Here is a 14,680-nt window from a genome sequence, read left to right on the forward strand (position 1 = left end):
TATTTCCTAAAAGATAAGTGCTACTATTCTTTATTACAGAAATTGAGTTATTGTCATGTTTTATGTCGACGTAAAGGATTAAAAAATTAACAATCGATCGCAGAATGTGTGCGCCGAAATATCTAAGATGGGCTAAGAGCCTCCTTCAGAATATTACTGAATTCCATCAGTTCCTTTCTCAGCTTTTGCATATCCGTTTCCTCTACTCTCCTTTCATATTGACGAAGGTAACGTTGCACCAGTTGCGCCATAATTTCTGCGAATCGCTTGTCCTTCTTCTCTTCTAAATCTTCCTGCGGCAAAATATTAAACAGATAAATGGAAGCATACAAGTTTGGAAAATTTTGTTCGAGGTGAATGCTACGAAAAAATAAATAAATAAATAAATAAATAAATTCCTCGACGCGAAATGCAGAACGTGCTTCCGTTCTTCGTGCTGGAGATACGATAATTGATGTTTGGTTTAATAACAGGATGCGTTAGATCAATACTGAAGTCCCGGGTGACAGTATACTGACTATATAGCAACAATTCACGAAGTCCCATCGTGCTCGTTTACCCGGCGGTGGCTTAAACAGTATTTTTATGAATTCGATCACCGGCCACAGCCCCGTGAATATCGAGAAGATGCAGAACGGTGGTGGAAGTGTCGTCGTAAGCATGAAATCGACGTAAGCCTGGAAAAAAAAAAAATGGAACGATATTCGTGCGGGTGATATTGACATTCGTAGATATCTTCTTCTCGTCTCAGCGAGATTTATGATTAAGAAAAGATTCGTTTAATTTAATTTAAACGGCGTTCAAGAATTTTCTTACCTCAGTTCGGCCGAAGATCCATTCCACGTTAACGTTATCAGTCACTCTAGTGAAGGTATTCGCCATACATGCGATTAGCATATTCAAAACAACTACCACGGAAATGAATTGAAAACCTAACGAACAGATTAGCAAAATAGTTTATCGATAGGAAGTTTTTTTTTTTTTTTTTTTTTTTTTTTTTTTTTTTTTTTTATGGACCGTCACTTATCGACGAAACACAGCTTATTGTTAATATGCTCACTGGCGAAAGCAAGATAACCGATGAATTCGGTAAAGCTGTGCTGATTGATTATCGTCTCCGATTCCCTCTCACCCGGAAGATTCTCGATAATCACATCGGCACTTTCCACTGGGCTCATACAGAAAACAGCCCAGAAGAGGGTTTTCAGGGTGGACTTGAAATCGACGAAAGAATTCTCCTGCTCCGTCTTCAATTTCGTCTCGTCATCGGTCTGTACCATTCCGTTATAATATTGATAGAGATGACACAAACCTTAGAGAAAAAAAAAAAAAAAAAAACGTCAAAATCCGTAAACGGTAGGATTCTCGAGAAAAAAAAACGAAATTAAATCGTGCAAAAAATGTTCTCGAATTTTAGAGACTCATGGAATATACATCTCGATTAATTTTCTTATCTTGAAAAACTAGAAGATTTAAATAAAATATTCAAAATTATTTGATAATCCCAAAAATTTTTTTTTACACGATTCAACGCACGCCGTGTGTTTTACCGACTGTGAAGGCAATAACGATGATTCCGAATATCGCGATAAAATGACTGACGTCCCTAATCATTTTGACAAGGGAAAGCTGTAGAGGTCCGAGATCGTAATCCAGTTGACAGATGAACAATAGTTTAAAGAACGCCATGATCGTCGCGAGACAAAAGATCCCCTCCGCTATCAAAGTCGGATCGTACTTGTGCCAGTACTTTCTTTCTAAATCACGTTGACCGTTCATTCTAACGTCCAACGCGGCAACTATCCAGAAGAGAAACGTCAGAATGAACAGCACGAGCATAACTAGCTCGTACCTGCATTATACAGCAAGAATTATACACGCGATCGGGAAAAAATGTATATATTAATCCGACTAACAGATTTATAGAAACTTGAATTTTGAGAGATTGTTATCTCAATATTAATTGGACAACAGTCCCTTTATCCCTTACCAATTTGTACGCGTCCTGAAGCATCTAACTGGACCGTCCACAATGCAGAGTCGAATCAATGCAGCTGTATACGATATCACGTAGATAGCAAGAATCCATTCGTATCCTGAAGAGAGATAAATCGATTTAAATATTTGATCCTAAAGGCCTATACGCATTATACGTATCACATTAACATAATATCCAATGCTTTCTATTATCTAGTTAAACTATTCAGATAATCATTTAGATGAAATAATTGTTCTATTTCTGATATAAGTTTAATATATAATCATCTTATTTTATATATTTTATTTTTATCTACATAATTTCTAGATTATCTAAACATTGATAATGTCAAATATGCTTAGATGGAGCAATATACTATCGCAGCATCACCAGATTGCCATTTAATAATAATTTAAACGAATCGTACAATAGAAATATATGACGTTACGTTGACATATGACGGTGACGTAATGTATAGTATGCAGCACATTTAAAGCTTAATTTTCATTATGCGACGGGAAGGTGGAGGGGGAAGGGTAATTAGACGTGCACCGGTATCGGGCGGTCCACGAAGCTGTTCAGTTTTGTCGCTGCGCGATTGCAGAAACACGAACGTGAGGAATATCAAGTAATTCGCCACGGAGGAGAGAAATTTATTGACCGGGATCTCGTAAAACTTGGCCCATTTCGAGTTCGGGGCGAACAGCTCGACGAACGCCACGATCGGTAGCATGCCGATCCGCGGGATCACCGACAGACACTTTAACCACGTGCTTCTGACCTTCCACTCGTGCCATGTGCCGATCCATTTACTCTCAACGATCTGGAAAGAGAGATATGATTTTATAATACAATTTTTTTAACTGGAAACTTTTCATAGAGAGAGAGAGAGAGGGGGGGGGGGAAGAGTGTGTCATCCTCTATCGACAGAAATTTTACTAAGCTTTCTGCTATTCAATATTATTAATTATATAATTCTCGATTAATTCCACAGTACAACCTGTTGAGTTTCGATCGTTGTACCTGCTGTACATTCGGATGGGCCACAAAGGTCTTTTGCTCGTAATCCAGAGCCAGCAGAAGTCTTGGGTATACGAAAGTGGAACTACGACCAAAACCGCCGGTTTGCTTTAATATACACTCGACTTCTTCGGCCGTACGAGCGTATCCGATCAAGTCCGTAGCGAAATGAGACACCTCCTTTATCGCAAAACGATAGGTTATTAACTTATCGTGGAGCCTTAAGCTGCCTTAAGTGTCTTTCGATATATACACGTCGCAGATATTATTAAAATATATATTAACGATGAACAAATTTTTTTATCATCATTATCACTTATCGATTGCCTTTTACATATAATAAAATTGACACAATATATTTTGCCAATAATAAATAAGTAGTAATATTTTTAAACTTACGCTAGACAAGGCTTTGTAATCGGGATAAAATTCTCTATCGAATGAAGCTTCCCTGCTGAGTTCGGCAGATAATTCAAAGGCTCGTAGGATCGGATCTTCCTCAGTTTGACAAATATATACCGGATTTGAAATCGCGCTATACAGGAACAATCTCATTTTCTCTATAGTCAAGATATCACCCTTATCTCTTTCCGCTCTACAATAGTAGAAGAGAACGAAGATAAAGATATATATACAGGATGTTCGACAAGAGTAAGTGACCAAATGAAAGGTGGAGGTAGATTGGGTCAAACTGAAAAGAAAAGTCCGATACTATTTTTTTCTATAACGCTTAATAAAGAAGTTATTATCGAGTAAAGTCTAGCCTATCAGCACCGACTTTTAGCCAAACGCGCATCAGTGAGCCGCTCGATTGATAGTGTGCGTCGTCGTAGCGACGGAGCGCTCGCACACACACTACCAATCCGCGCGACTGAAAGTCGACGCCGATTGGACAGACTTAATCAATAATAACTCCTTTATTAAGCATTATAAAAAAAAATGGTTCAGGACTTTTCCACTCAGTTTGACCCAATCTATCTCCACCTTTGGTTTGGTCACTTACTTGTCGGACATCCTGTATATATAAATGGCATGAATTATTCAATTACTCGACAATCGTGGCTTCTCGCGAATTAACTATATACGCGAATAGCACGTCTTAAGCTAATAATAATTTTGCGAATGTTATCTCTCTGGAAACGCGGTTTGCATACTTGCAGACTTCATCGCAGTTGCAACTAGGAGGATGAGGTTTCTGCAGAATGTGACGTCGGAATCTGAGCATATCAATCATCTCAAAGTGTCCGTATTGCGCCGCGACGGCGAGGGGGATCGTGTCGTCCGGGAAATCGGGACTGTGAGTGACACCGGCGTATTCGAGGCCCGGTGTCAATTCATTCAGTTTGTTTAGTATCAACACGGTGATCCTCACCTGATTGTCCCTGATCGCGTGCAGATGCGTGTCGCCCGGATCGATGTCCGGGTGAGACAATAAATATTCCACCATCGTCGTGTTTCTCTCATTGACGGCGATATGTAGCGCGCTAACGCCCTGAAAAATTATTAATTAACATTAACGTAATATATCGACAAGATAAAACTCATAAATTAAAAAATAAAAAACCTAACCTAACCTCGAAAAAAGAATATATTTTTTTTTGCAGAGCAACGTCTCGATAAAAATTTTTATTTTTTTTTACGATATTAATACAATATTAACTACTTAAATAAAAATTTTTAGCTTCAAAAAAGATTTTTTTTTGAGGTTATGGGAATATTTGCAGAATTCCCTCAAATTTTAGGTGGCTGCACAGTGTACATGAAAACGTTCGTAGATCATATCTGAAATAAAAAATACAAGCTTTTTTTTATTAAACATATTAATAGCTATCTGCTATCCAAGCGTTTTTTCAAAATTTTGAAAAATATAACAATGACGGCGTGTTGAAAAAAAAAGTTTTTTTTTTTTAAGTCCATCTTCTTTTCCTTATAACAAAGAAATAAGGAATCGGATTAAAAAGAGATTTCGTTAACAGATGCACACCGTTCATGAAAATATAAATCTGCAAATATTCGCATAACTTTAAAAAGAAATTTTTTTTTTGAGTTGAAAATTTTTATTAAAGTACTTAATAATATTGTATTAATATCGTAAAAAAAAAAAAAAAAAAAGTTTTTATCAAATCGTTGCGCTGCAAAAAAATCTAGGAAATCTATTCATTTTTCGAAGGTTCAAAGGGGTACGTCCCCTTAAATATATAGTCGAACCCATAAAGCAACTACTTTCCGTTCCGCTGTTTGATAATTATCGATAATAATAGAACGGAACTAGCCATCTACAATAGTTGGTTGAATCGGTGAAATATTTTTAGACTTTTCCCAAAATTCCTCTTTTCCCGCGGCGAAGAGGAGACTCTACTTTCGGAAGTCTATCGCGGCTCTTCTCTCTCTCTCTCTCTCTTTTTTTTTTTTTTTTGGTCGTGTCCCTTTTTGTAAGAAGAATGGGACGACGACGTTTGTCGCCCATCTGCGGTGCGTTTACAGAGGCGGCCCTTAACAATGGGCCGGCATCATTGTTGTCGCCGATACTAGTCACAATATTCACTGATATTTTGGCTTTTCGACAGGCCCCCGGGAGTTATTCGTGTCATCCACACGCCAAACGCGACAATAATATCTCGTGATATATGTTCGGTAAAAAGCCCTCGTTTCGTTACAATCGGCAGCTGCCGTCCTTAATGTTTCGCGTGACTCGTCTAGATTTTACGTTCGATTAAATATTCGTTTGCCATTTGTTTTCATGGATTATTCTTCTGCGGAAAAAAAAAAAATGTTTGAAAAAATATATAAATAAAAAGCCGAAAAATACGCGCCAATTAAATAATATTCTTATATTAATAACACATCATATAATAACGAGATTAGTTAATTCTGTTAATTTTATGACTTAACTTTTTTTGTTTTAAATTAATATAGATAATAAGTTTTATTAAACTTTTTTAGGAATAAATATTGAATTATTAAAAAAAAAAAAATTATAAAGCAATTTTCTTTCCCCTCACATTGTAAAGAATGCTACTAACGTAACACACAAGACGTTTTATTAAACGAGTGATGGGAAAAGGATACCGGTGATCTCTTGGATACGTCAAGGCACGCGAGTACAGTGGTGGAAGGAGTCGCAAAGAGCCGAAGAGATTCCCATATGGAATTTACAGTTGGACGGATCATTTGAATAATTTTATCAAGCCTCGGTTGAAACCATTGTCTTGTAAAAAGACGGCCTGAAATATGGCCAGAGATATACGAGGACACCCAGTTTCTTTCTCTATGTTCTGCTCTCTCTCTCTCTCTCTCTCTCTCTCTTTACCGGATTCCCTCTTCTCTTCCCCTCTCTTTCTATCCGCTCACTGTCTTTCTTCGCGCCGCTTCGGCATTTCGGCCTCAAAGTCAAACGACACTTTGACCGCTTTTCTGGAATCCTAAAGAGAGGAAAGAACACACCGACCAAGGAAACATTCCACGGGGGGTACGTGTTCCTTCACGGATTGAAGATCCGAGATAACTAGACTTCGCATCGCTCTTTCGTTCTCTTCGTTTTTATCTTCTCTTCCTTTAATTTGTTTCGCTGCTTCTAACGCAGAATAATAAATTGTTCAAGTTTGTTGACTTAAAAATTGCGTTAGAGAAAATCATGGAAAAATATTGTCGAAAAATTTCTGTTAGGGGTCACGCGTCAGAATCCCCTGTAAGCTGTTGGAGCCAGTGATACATACAGCTTAACTTTACATTATCCTCATCTATCTTTCCCGAGATATTCATTTTGACATCTAAGAACACAAGCATGAACTCCGAAAAACGTTTCACATTAATCACTCGTGCGGGCGATCTCAAAGAAGGATTTGACAGAATTGACGCGGAGACACCAAACGCAAAAGCGTATCTCCCTTTGAGACACGCACCGCCGTTTCGTTAAATCCACCGTTAACCGGCGGTGTCGAGATTGAATCACGGGAAGAGCGGGGTGATGGGAGAGATAAATTCGTGAATCTTTACGAGCTGTTTAAAAGCCTACCAAGTTTAAAGCGCTCGCGCGACTCGCACCCTGCGATGTGAATGACGGACGGGGAAACGGAATGAATCTGGTGGACCGTAATTTATGGAAAACGCATTCCACCGAGATCTAATTTAACGTGCCGAATCGCTAACGGAATTTGCCGTCGTCGTTAATTGTAAGGCGGGAAATGAGATTTACACGTGCTTTTACATATTCCTGGCGTGGGCGCACAATTTTTTTTCTTCTTTTTTTTTTTTATTATTATTTACTGAAATACCGTAAGCTGTATTTTTTTCTCTTGGATATTGATAGTTTTCTCGAGGTATTTCGGAATCGCGCGGAGAAAAATGTGAAAACGTGTGCTTACTTGAAAATTTGTGGCGTTTATATTGAAATCGGGCTGATCTTGCAGGAATAATTGTACATCGGCGACATTTCCGTCAGCGACAAGATCGAAGAATCTTTTCTCGAGTTCTTGCAAATGCGGAAATACGACACTGGGATGCTGCAATCAAATAACCTTCAAGTAAATTTGACACATTCCATTACGCGTCTTCGGTTCTTCCGCGCTATATTTTAATGTATGTAAAAGAACACCACGCAAAAGTAGTTTATTTTGTAAGAAATTCGGCTATCGACGTACTCTGTTTATAGAAAAACTTACATTTTCGAGTTCGTCCTCCGTTCCGGCTACCGTTTCATTATCCGTCATTACGAATAATCACATACGAAATTATAAATAATCGTTCTCACGCAGATATTATACGCAAAAAGTAAAGATTTATTTTTTAAATATACAAATAGGATAATTCGAAAAAATTTAGGGGCATGAGATCTTTTCAAACAGAGAAACGTCAAAGGTATTTCTCACATCAATTATATTTTGTTTCTATTGGTATAAGAATGAAGTCGCTTCCGTTTGAAAAAAAATTTTAGAGAATTGTTTTATAGCGTAGAAAAATTATAAAATTTTAAGGATAAAGCGATCTTCTCTAATTTTTCTCCGAATATCTTAATAAGAAAAGCGAAATTTTCTTCGCTTAAATTTTTTTATTTACTTATTTAAATTAATGAGATATATATTTAATATACAGCAAATAACAAGACACAATGTGCTTTTGTTAATAATGTAATTTAATCTTTTTTCGGGGGGGAATATATACATAATTTATAATTTGTTTGTGCGCTACAATATACAAATAATAATAATAATAATAATATAATCGAAAATAATATAATAATATTATATATAATATTTTATAGATAATTTATATTTTTCAGTGACAATAGTCTTTATATTATTAAAATAATTAATTAATTTTTACGACGGTTATAATTGACGATCGTTGAGAATGTGACAGTAACGCGATACGATTTAACATTACTATACAACGAAAAGGTACTCGATTGTTACTGTCACAATTGACAAGCGATAGTGGCAACGAATATCTGTTTGTTTCAGTTGCACTTTCTGTATCTTGTCCATCTAATTCCTCTCCTTTAAAATTCTCTAAGTCTATAATTGTCTTATCTTAATTATAGAAACAGCAAGAAAATGTAGTTAAACTGAACACAGATTTATAGTTTCAGGTTTTGTAACGTTAAATATATAATGGATACAAGAGCGATGTGTGTTAATGGAATGAAAAGTCGAAGCAGATTACGTCCCCTTCTGATTGCGTTAGATGAAGTGAAAGGAAAAAATTGGGCTATGTACAATAAACTTCATTCCCTAAAAGAGGAACCGCGTGTGAACCCTCTTAAGATATTTCTCTCCATCTCTTTAAATTAATTACAACAACGGAGAGATGTATTTAAATATAGACTCATTCTTGCTGCATGCGCGTACATAAAAATTAATTGGGATAACGTAATGGCAGAAGTGTCAGTGATCTATTATCTTACACACTTTCTTAGATAGTCTCATACATAAATATACCGAACAAGATACACACGATTCGCGAGCGCTTTCGTATATAAGGAACAGAGGGGATATTATATTCGAGAGAAAAGCTCCGATTTTCTCTAAAGCTTTATTTTGTTTTTATTCATTCCTTTAGATATCGTCCTATGGTTCTAATATACTACACATCATTCGGTGAACACGGATAGGTCTCACTGGCCGACTCTCTCGTTTAGAACGACGTCTTTTATCCTTGCTTATTAGATACACACGTTTCCCTTACGAATGGGAATTCAATTGTCACGGTTATACATTACTATTTTTGACGACACGCGTATAATTTGAATCCACGATCCGTAATAGAAAGTGGCTCGAGTGCCTCGACAGCACTTGGACGATTAATCAAATCACCAAAGTTCGAGAGGCTCCAGTGTCGAAAAGTCTTTGTAACACGCATCACTTGTGCCAAGCACTCGAGCCTGATCCTCGACGATTCGGCACTCGAGGCGCAACATCTGTCAACGTTGGCGAGATTTCAATTGTAGAGCATCTTCGACGGCAGCACGTAGGCGGACAGCGAATAGAGCATCGACGCGTACCAATGGACGCCATCCTCCGTCGGTTGGGAGTCCTCGTTCTGTTCTCCGACACGTGGTGCGTCGTCCAACCTTTGCACGAAGAAGGACGTCACGCTGTTCCAGATCCTCAACGGCAGGAAAGCGTAATGCGCCATCGTCTGGCTATCGATGACGGCGTAGCAGGACGCCACGACGTCGTCCACCACGACCGTACCCTCTGTCGTCAGCGGCGCGAAGACGCCCTTCTCGAGCACCAGCTTCGTCTCAACCACCTTGTCCCAATGTAGATAGCCGCTGGTGTCGTTTCTCGTGGTGACATCGCTCACGAGGATCCTGTCGCCGGGCTGTACCCTGGCGGCGAATATCGACGAACTACCCTCCACGGGCACCAGATGTGCCGGCGTCAACGTCAGCACTCGGCGGGACTCCGTCGTTAAACGGATGAATTGTCGCATCTCGGACGGGGCACGATCCAGGAAAGCGATCACCTCGCTGTACACGATGTTCCCGCGGGAGTCCAAGGCGGCGACGCGTTCGCCCAGACGCACCTGGTCCAGCGTCTTTGTGCCATACTCTGTTCTGATCAGACTCTTTGCGGGGAAGCAACCACCGGATTTGCCCGCTGAAGACGATTCTGAAAGTAAAACATGAAATAGATTATTGACAAGCTAAGTAAAGTATAATTAAAATATTCTAACATAAGAGAAATCTAAATAAAATAAAAAAAATAAAATAAAAAAAAATAAAAAAAATGACAAATTTTGTAAAATGTAACGAAACGTTCGAAGATCGTAACGTTCATTCTCTTCAATTTTTCCATTCGAGTAATTTTTCGAGAATACGTTATAAAGGAACGTTACGATAAGCCGAAAGTTATGTCGATAATAAAATGGCAGATATCGTCAAATATTTTCGCGATCGTTTAAGCTGATTAAGGTGATTACGATGAAAATTGGCGAAGCGTTAAAATCGCGCGACACGCGTAGATCACATTCGCACTTTTTGTCACACCCTTCGGCTTCCCCCTTCGTCGCATTGTTTGCCCTTCTCCTGAGCATCGACGCGTATCGATTTCGCGCCAATTTCTACGCTCGGTTTTAATTCGGACCGACAGGCACGCCTTGTGATTTATCGTGCATTTATTTTGAAATTCGAGACATCCGAGACCGTGGCCTGAAACGAACACGAACCGCTAATTGTTAATAAAATTAAATACGCTGGATCACAAAAATGAATGCTAGAGAATGCTGACGCTTATCGTGGATTTATATATAACACATATACCATATATACAATTAAAGTATATAATAATGAAATACTTTTGTTTAAAAAAATTAATGATTTTTTCTAATTTAAATATATAATATAATATACATATAAGGCATATGTGTGCTCTCTTAAAGACGTCAATCACTTTATTACTCGTAAATAAAAACAGCATGACTTTAATATTCCATTAAACGGCGTTACGTTACAACTGCACCGACTACGGCATCTTTATCGCATTAAACGACGTCATTATGTAACTGCCAGCCCAGTAGTTTATACACTCGCTTTTATTGGCGTAATATAATCTGTGTTTACGCGGGTATTAACGAAAAATAACCGCGATTAAAATCTAGTTCGAAAATTTATCGAGCTTTCTAATACGCGTTTAAATAATTTTCTCAAATAATTTGAGACGATTAAAGCCCATGCAATTCATACACGCTCTTTCAAGTGATGGATTTTGAACAAGATGACAGTACTAACCAGACTTGACGGAACAATGAATGTGGGATCTGGACTCGTAGTAGACCCAATCGAAACCAGCCTCGACCGCGAGTCTCGCCAACATCCCGTACTTGGAGCGATCCCGATCGCTCGTCGTTATATCGACAGCTCGTCCTTCGTAGTGCAGGGACTCAAGCGCGTGATTGCCCTCTTCATCCCAGCCCTCCGTCACTCTCAGCTTCACTCCCGGCCACTGGTTCATCACTGAGATCGCCAGTGCGTTGAGCTTCTCCTTGCACCTCTGTAACGTTACAAATGCGTTCTGGCTTATCGGTTTGGTAACAGGTTAATTGAGTCTATAATCGAAACAAAGTTCACAATCTCTACGCGTAATCAATCTTGAAAATTTAATAATTTAATTTTCCAGATAATGGTAAACACAGTAAGATTTATCGTACATTTATTGTCTCTCTTATTCACCTCCATGATATATCCTATTTATTGGAATTTAGCAGTTGTCAAAATGTACCTTTAAAATATTAATATAATTAAGTATAATATATATATATTTATACATATCTCTCCCCCAAATTTTCCATTTCTGATCATATAGTTAGGGTTTAAATCAAGTGTATTCAGAAATTTAGGGTTAAAGCTGGCCTTTTCCTTGGAATGAAGAACGCTTTTCCGGGAAGTTCCGCTTAACGCGATTTCCGTCGTATTTGAAAACATCGCGCGTCGCGGTCCGGTCGTGGAATTCAAGTCGATTTCACGGTGCGCGGTGAAAAAAGGAGGGTCTTCTCCTCGTGACCGGTGGCATCAGGTAGATAGAGAGAGCGATGGGGTTCACCAGGGCCGCGGGAACCGCTGTGAGGAAAACGAATGCGTGTTTTGACCGGTCATGAGATCGGTCCCGAGAATCTTGAAGAGACTTTAACGGGGCCCAAATCCGTGGCGAATCAACGGACAAACAGGAGTGTATATATAAATACGGCCCCGAGACGGTCGAGAAGCATTCGGTCACGCTGATCCTCTCTTCTCCGCTCTCCTCTCTTATCCGGAGTCACTTCTCCCTTATTGTCTACCTGTATCGACAAACCGGGCGGTACCGGGCCGCGGTGTGAATCAATAGCCGTTCGTTCTCTCTCTCTCTCTCTCTCTCGTAACGAAGCCCGCGGGACGAAACGGCTTGTTGAGACAGGGCCCAATAGCGTAGCGGAGGAGACCCACGGCTTAAACCCCGGGCTTAATCCGGAACGCGGCGTATCGAGGGCGCGAGAAGCCAAAGCGCGCAGAGGGAAGTCTCTCCATTGACCGGAGCCGCGGCATTGTCGAAGGGCCCGCGGGTCCGGGCCCCGCGTTCAAATCGATTCTCGGAGGGCAATCGCCCACGCAGGGCCGTATCATGCGGATGACCGGGTATGCGGATGAATCGCGTGCCGATGTATGCGATCCCACCCCTCTCGTGCCCCTCTCGTTCCCTTTATTCCCGGTTTTGACGAGAAAATAAAGGAGGGCCCGATCGACTTTTGCCAGGGGAGGCGAAAGCCTCTCGTCGAGAGGATCGGTTTTGCGAAGCGATCGTCGCTCGCGCGATTTTCACACATTCGAAAGGGGCCTGCTTGTGTAATATATATACATATTTCTTTCTCTCTCTCTCTCTCTCTCTCTCTTTCTCTTCACCCCTTCTCATTCACAATGGATCTCAATGGCGATACGTACAACCGCCGGACACGAAGCGGCTCGCGATCCTCCACAATGAGACCTGCTCGACGCTGAATCGAGAATGAAACGGAGCTAACAATGTCCACGAATTTTGCAGCTTTCCTTGCGGCAATTAGCCTCTATTGACTGCGGATACCACCGGTTCCCTGCTCTCCTCGCCCTCCTTTTACTTCCCCGGGGTCTCTCGAGATCCGCGAAAACCTTCACCGCCACGTGCACGCGATTGCCGCAAGCGCGATCGCGACGTCCATCGGCTGTCGGATAAATTTCCTATTTAGAGTATCCCCTTGAATATGACGCTTTAAACGAACCTTCTGAACGTGTGAACGGGATTGTATATCCGTAAAGGCTAGCGTATAAATTCGCGCGCTCTCAATAGGCGACTTTAATTCCCTCACGCGCGCGCGTGATATATATTTTCACGAAATTTATAGCTGCTTCGGTTTCCAGACCGCAACGTGGTATGGGAATGACGTCGTTCGGTACGCCGTTACTTCCGGCACGTGAAAGCCTTCGTTCGGGAAAGTTCATTTACAGGATCCAGGGTTGGGAACGTTACTCTATAAAAGTAACGCGTTACCGTTACCGTTACTTGGAAAAAGTAACGATTCGTTACTCTTTCGTTATGTTTTTGTTTTTCGTAATGCTAGAATAAGCTATTAGATTATAAAATTATTTAATAATCAATATTAAATATAATAATCTATGTTACAATTAAAAATTTAAAATCTATTGTGTAACATATATACGTATTTCTTACATCTATTGGATAGATATAAGATAATAAAGAACGAAAAAGTAACGACTAATTCGTTATCGTTATTGAAAAAAATGTAACGTCGTTACCGTTACCGTTACAAACAGAAAAGAGTAACGATCGTTACCGAAAAAAAAAGTAACTGTAACGATAACGACGTTACAAGTAACGCGTTACTTCCCAACTCTGACAGGATCCGAATCGATCATTTTACGAAGAGATATCGAATATTGTATTAGATTCAAGGGTGTCGCCGAGCCGATTATAGAAAGCATACTTCGTGATGCAGGAACGATGCAGCCCGATGTTACCAGACATTACCAGAGATATTCCCCGCGCGACGAGATTACGATCAAAAATCGATCGACGAACTTTTCTCATGCGCCCTCGGCTTTCGTGTAGCGTGGCCCTCGCGCCTCGTATGATGAGAACCGAGGTAATAGAGCATGAGAATGACGATGGAAGTCAAGAAGGAGAAGAAGAGGAAGAAGAGAAGGAGGTGGGGGAGGGTATAAAAGGCTGCGAAGGAGTCTCGTATAAAGAGAGGGAAGAATGGTGAAGGGCCCGAGAGATATATCGGCCGTAGCGCGCTATGGGGAGCCTTGTTCACGCAGCGGGATACCCCCTGGGCCCCTCCCAGACTTTACATCTATTTACAAATATTTTGGCGGAGTTGAGGAGATAGGGGGATATAATGGGATGAGAAAGAGAGTGCTCGCGCGCGCCTCGGTCGGCTAAAATCGAGAGAATGCCGGGTCTTATGAAAATCCATTTGGGGTAAAAAATAGCCCGGCTCGTAATAATACATTAGGGACAGGGAGAGCATTACGCGAAGAAGTGGGCAGAAATTGAAAAAAAAAAAGAAGAAGAAGAAGAAAACTTCAGTCGAGAGCTCCGGTGAGCGTTTGAACGTTCCGGAAACGAAGTAGTACAAAGGGCAAGCCGGTGCTTTAGAAAATGCTAAAGTAAATCTCGATGGAAAAATCTGTCGAAGAGATGCGAGAGTGAA

The 14,680-nt window shown here is 40.2% G+C and overlaps 3 protein-coding genes across 8 annotated transcripts in view; 1 reads left to right on the top strand and 2 right to left on the bottom strand.

The window, feature by feature from the left end:
• Bigmax (helix-loop-helix-leucine zipper transcription factor bigmax) overlaps positions 1-14,680 on the top strand; it is an 80,996-nt gene that overhangs the window by 11,851 nt on the left and 54,465 nt on the right. The gene's annotated exons all lie outside the window — the stretch shown is intronic.
• On the bottom strand, positions 123-7,707 carry LOC138937814 (short transient receptor potential channel 5). Its single transcript, XM_070304454.1, has 12 exons — positions 7,660-7,707; positions 7,363-7,500; positions 4,153-4,490; positions 3,398-3,593; positions 3,002-3,178; positions 2,531-2,801; positions 1,991-2,096; positions 1,551-1,852; positions 1,061-1,312; positions 817-932; positions 519-677; positions 123-293 (listed from the first exon to the last, which is right to left on the bottom strand). Exons 1-12 carry the CDS (start codon positions 7,705-7,707, stop codon positions 123-125), a joined length of 2,274 nt encoding a protein of 757 aa, XP_070160555.1.
• Positions 9,029-14,680, bottom strand: part of Hh (hedgehog signaling protein) — a 43,528-nt gene continuing 37,876 nt past the window's right edge. The window contains exons 2-3 of the mRNA XM_070304423.1: positions 11,229-11,490; positions 9,029-10,110 (exon numbers count right to left, since the gene is read on the bottom strand). Coding sequence (XP_070160524.1) covers positions 9,434-10,110; positions 11,229-11,490 — 939 coding nt within the window. The 3' untranslated portion in view covers positions 9,029-9,433. The remainder of the gene's footprint in view (positions 10,111-11,228; positions 11,491-14,680) is intronic.

The sequence above is a fragment of the Polyergus mexicanus genome, unplaced genomic scaffold (genome assembly GCF_030449975.1).
Source record: "Polyergus mexicanus isolate NDT 795.1 unplaced genomic scaffold, iyPolMexi1.0 SCAF_11, whole genome shotgun sequence".
NCBI lineage: Eukaryota > Metazoa > Arthropoda > Insecta > Hymenoptera > Formicidae > Polyergus > Polyergus mexicanus.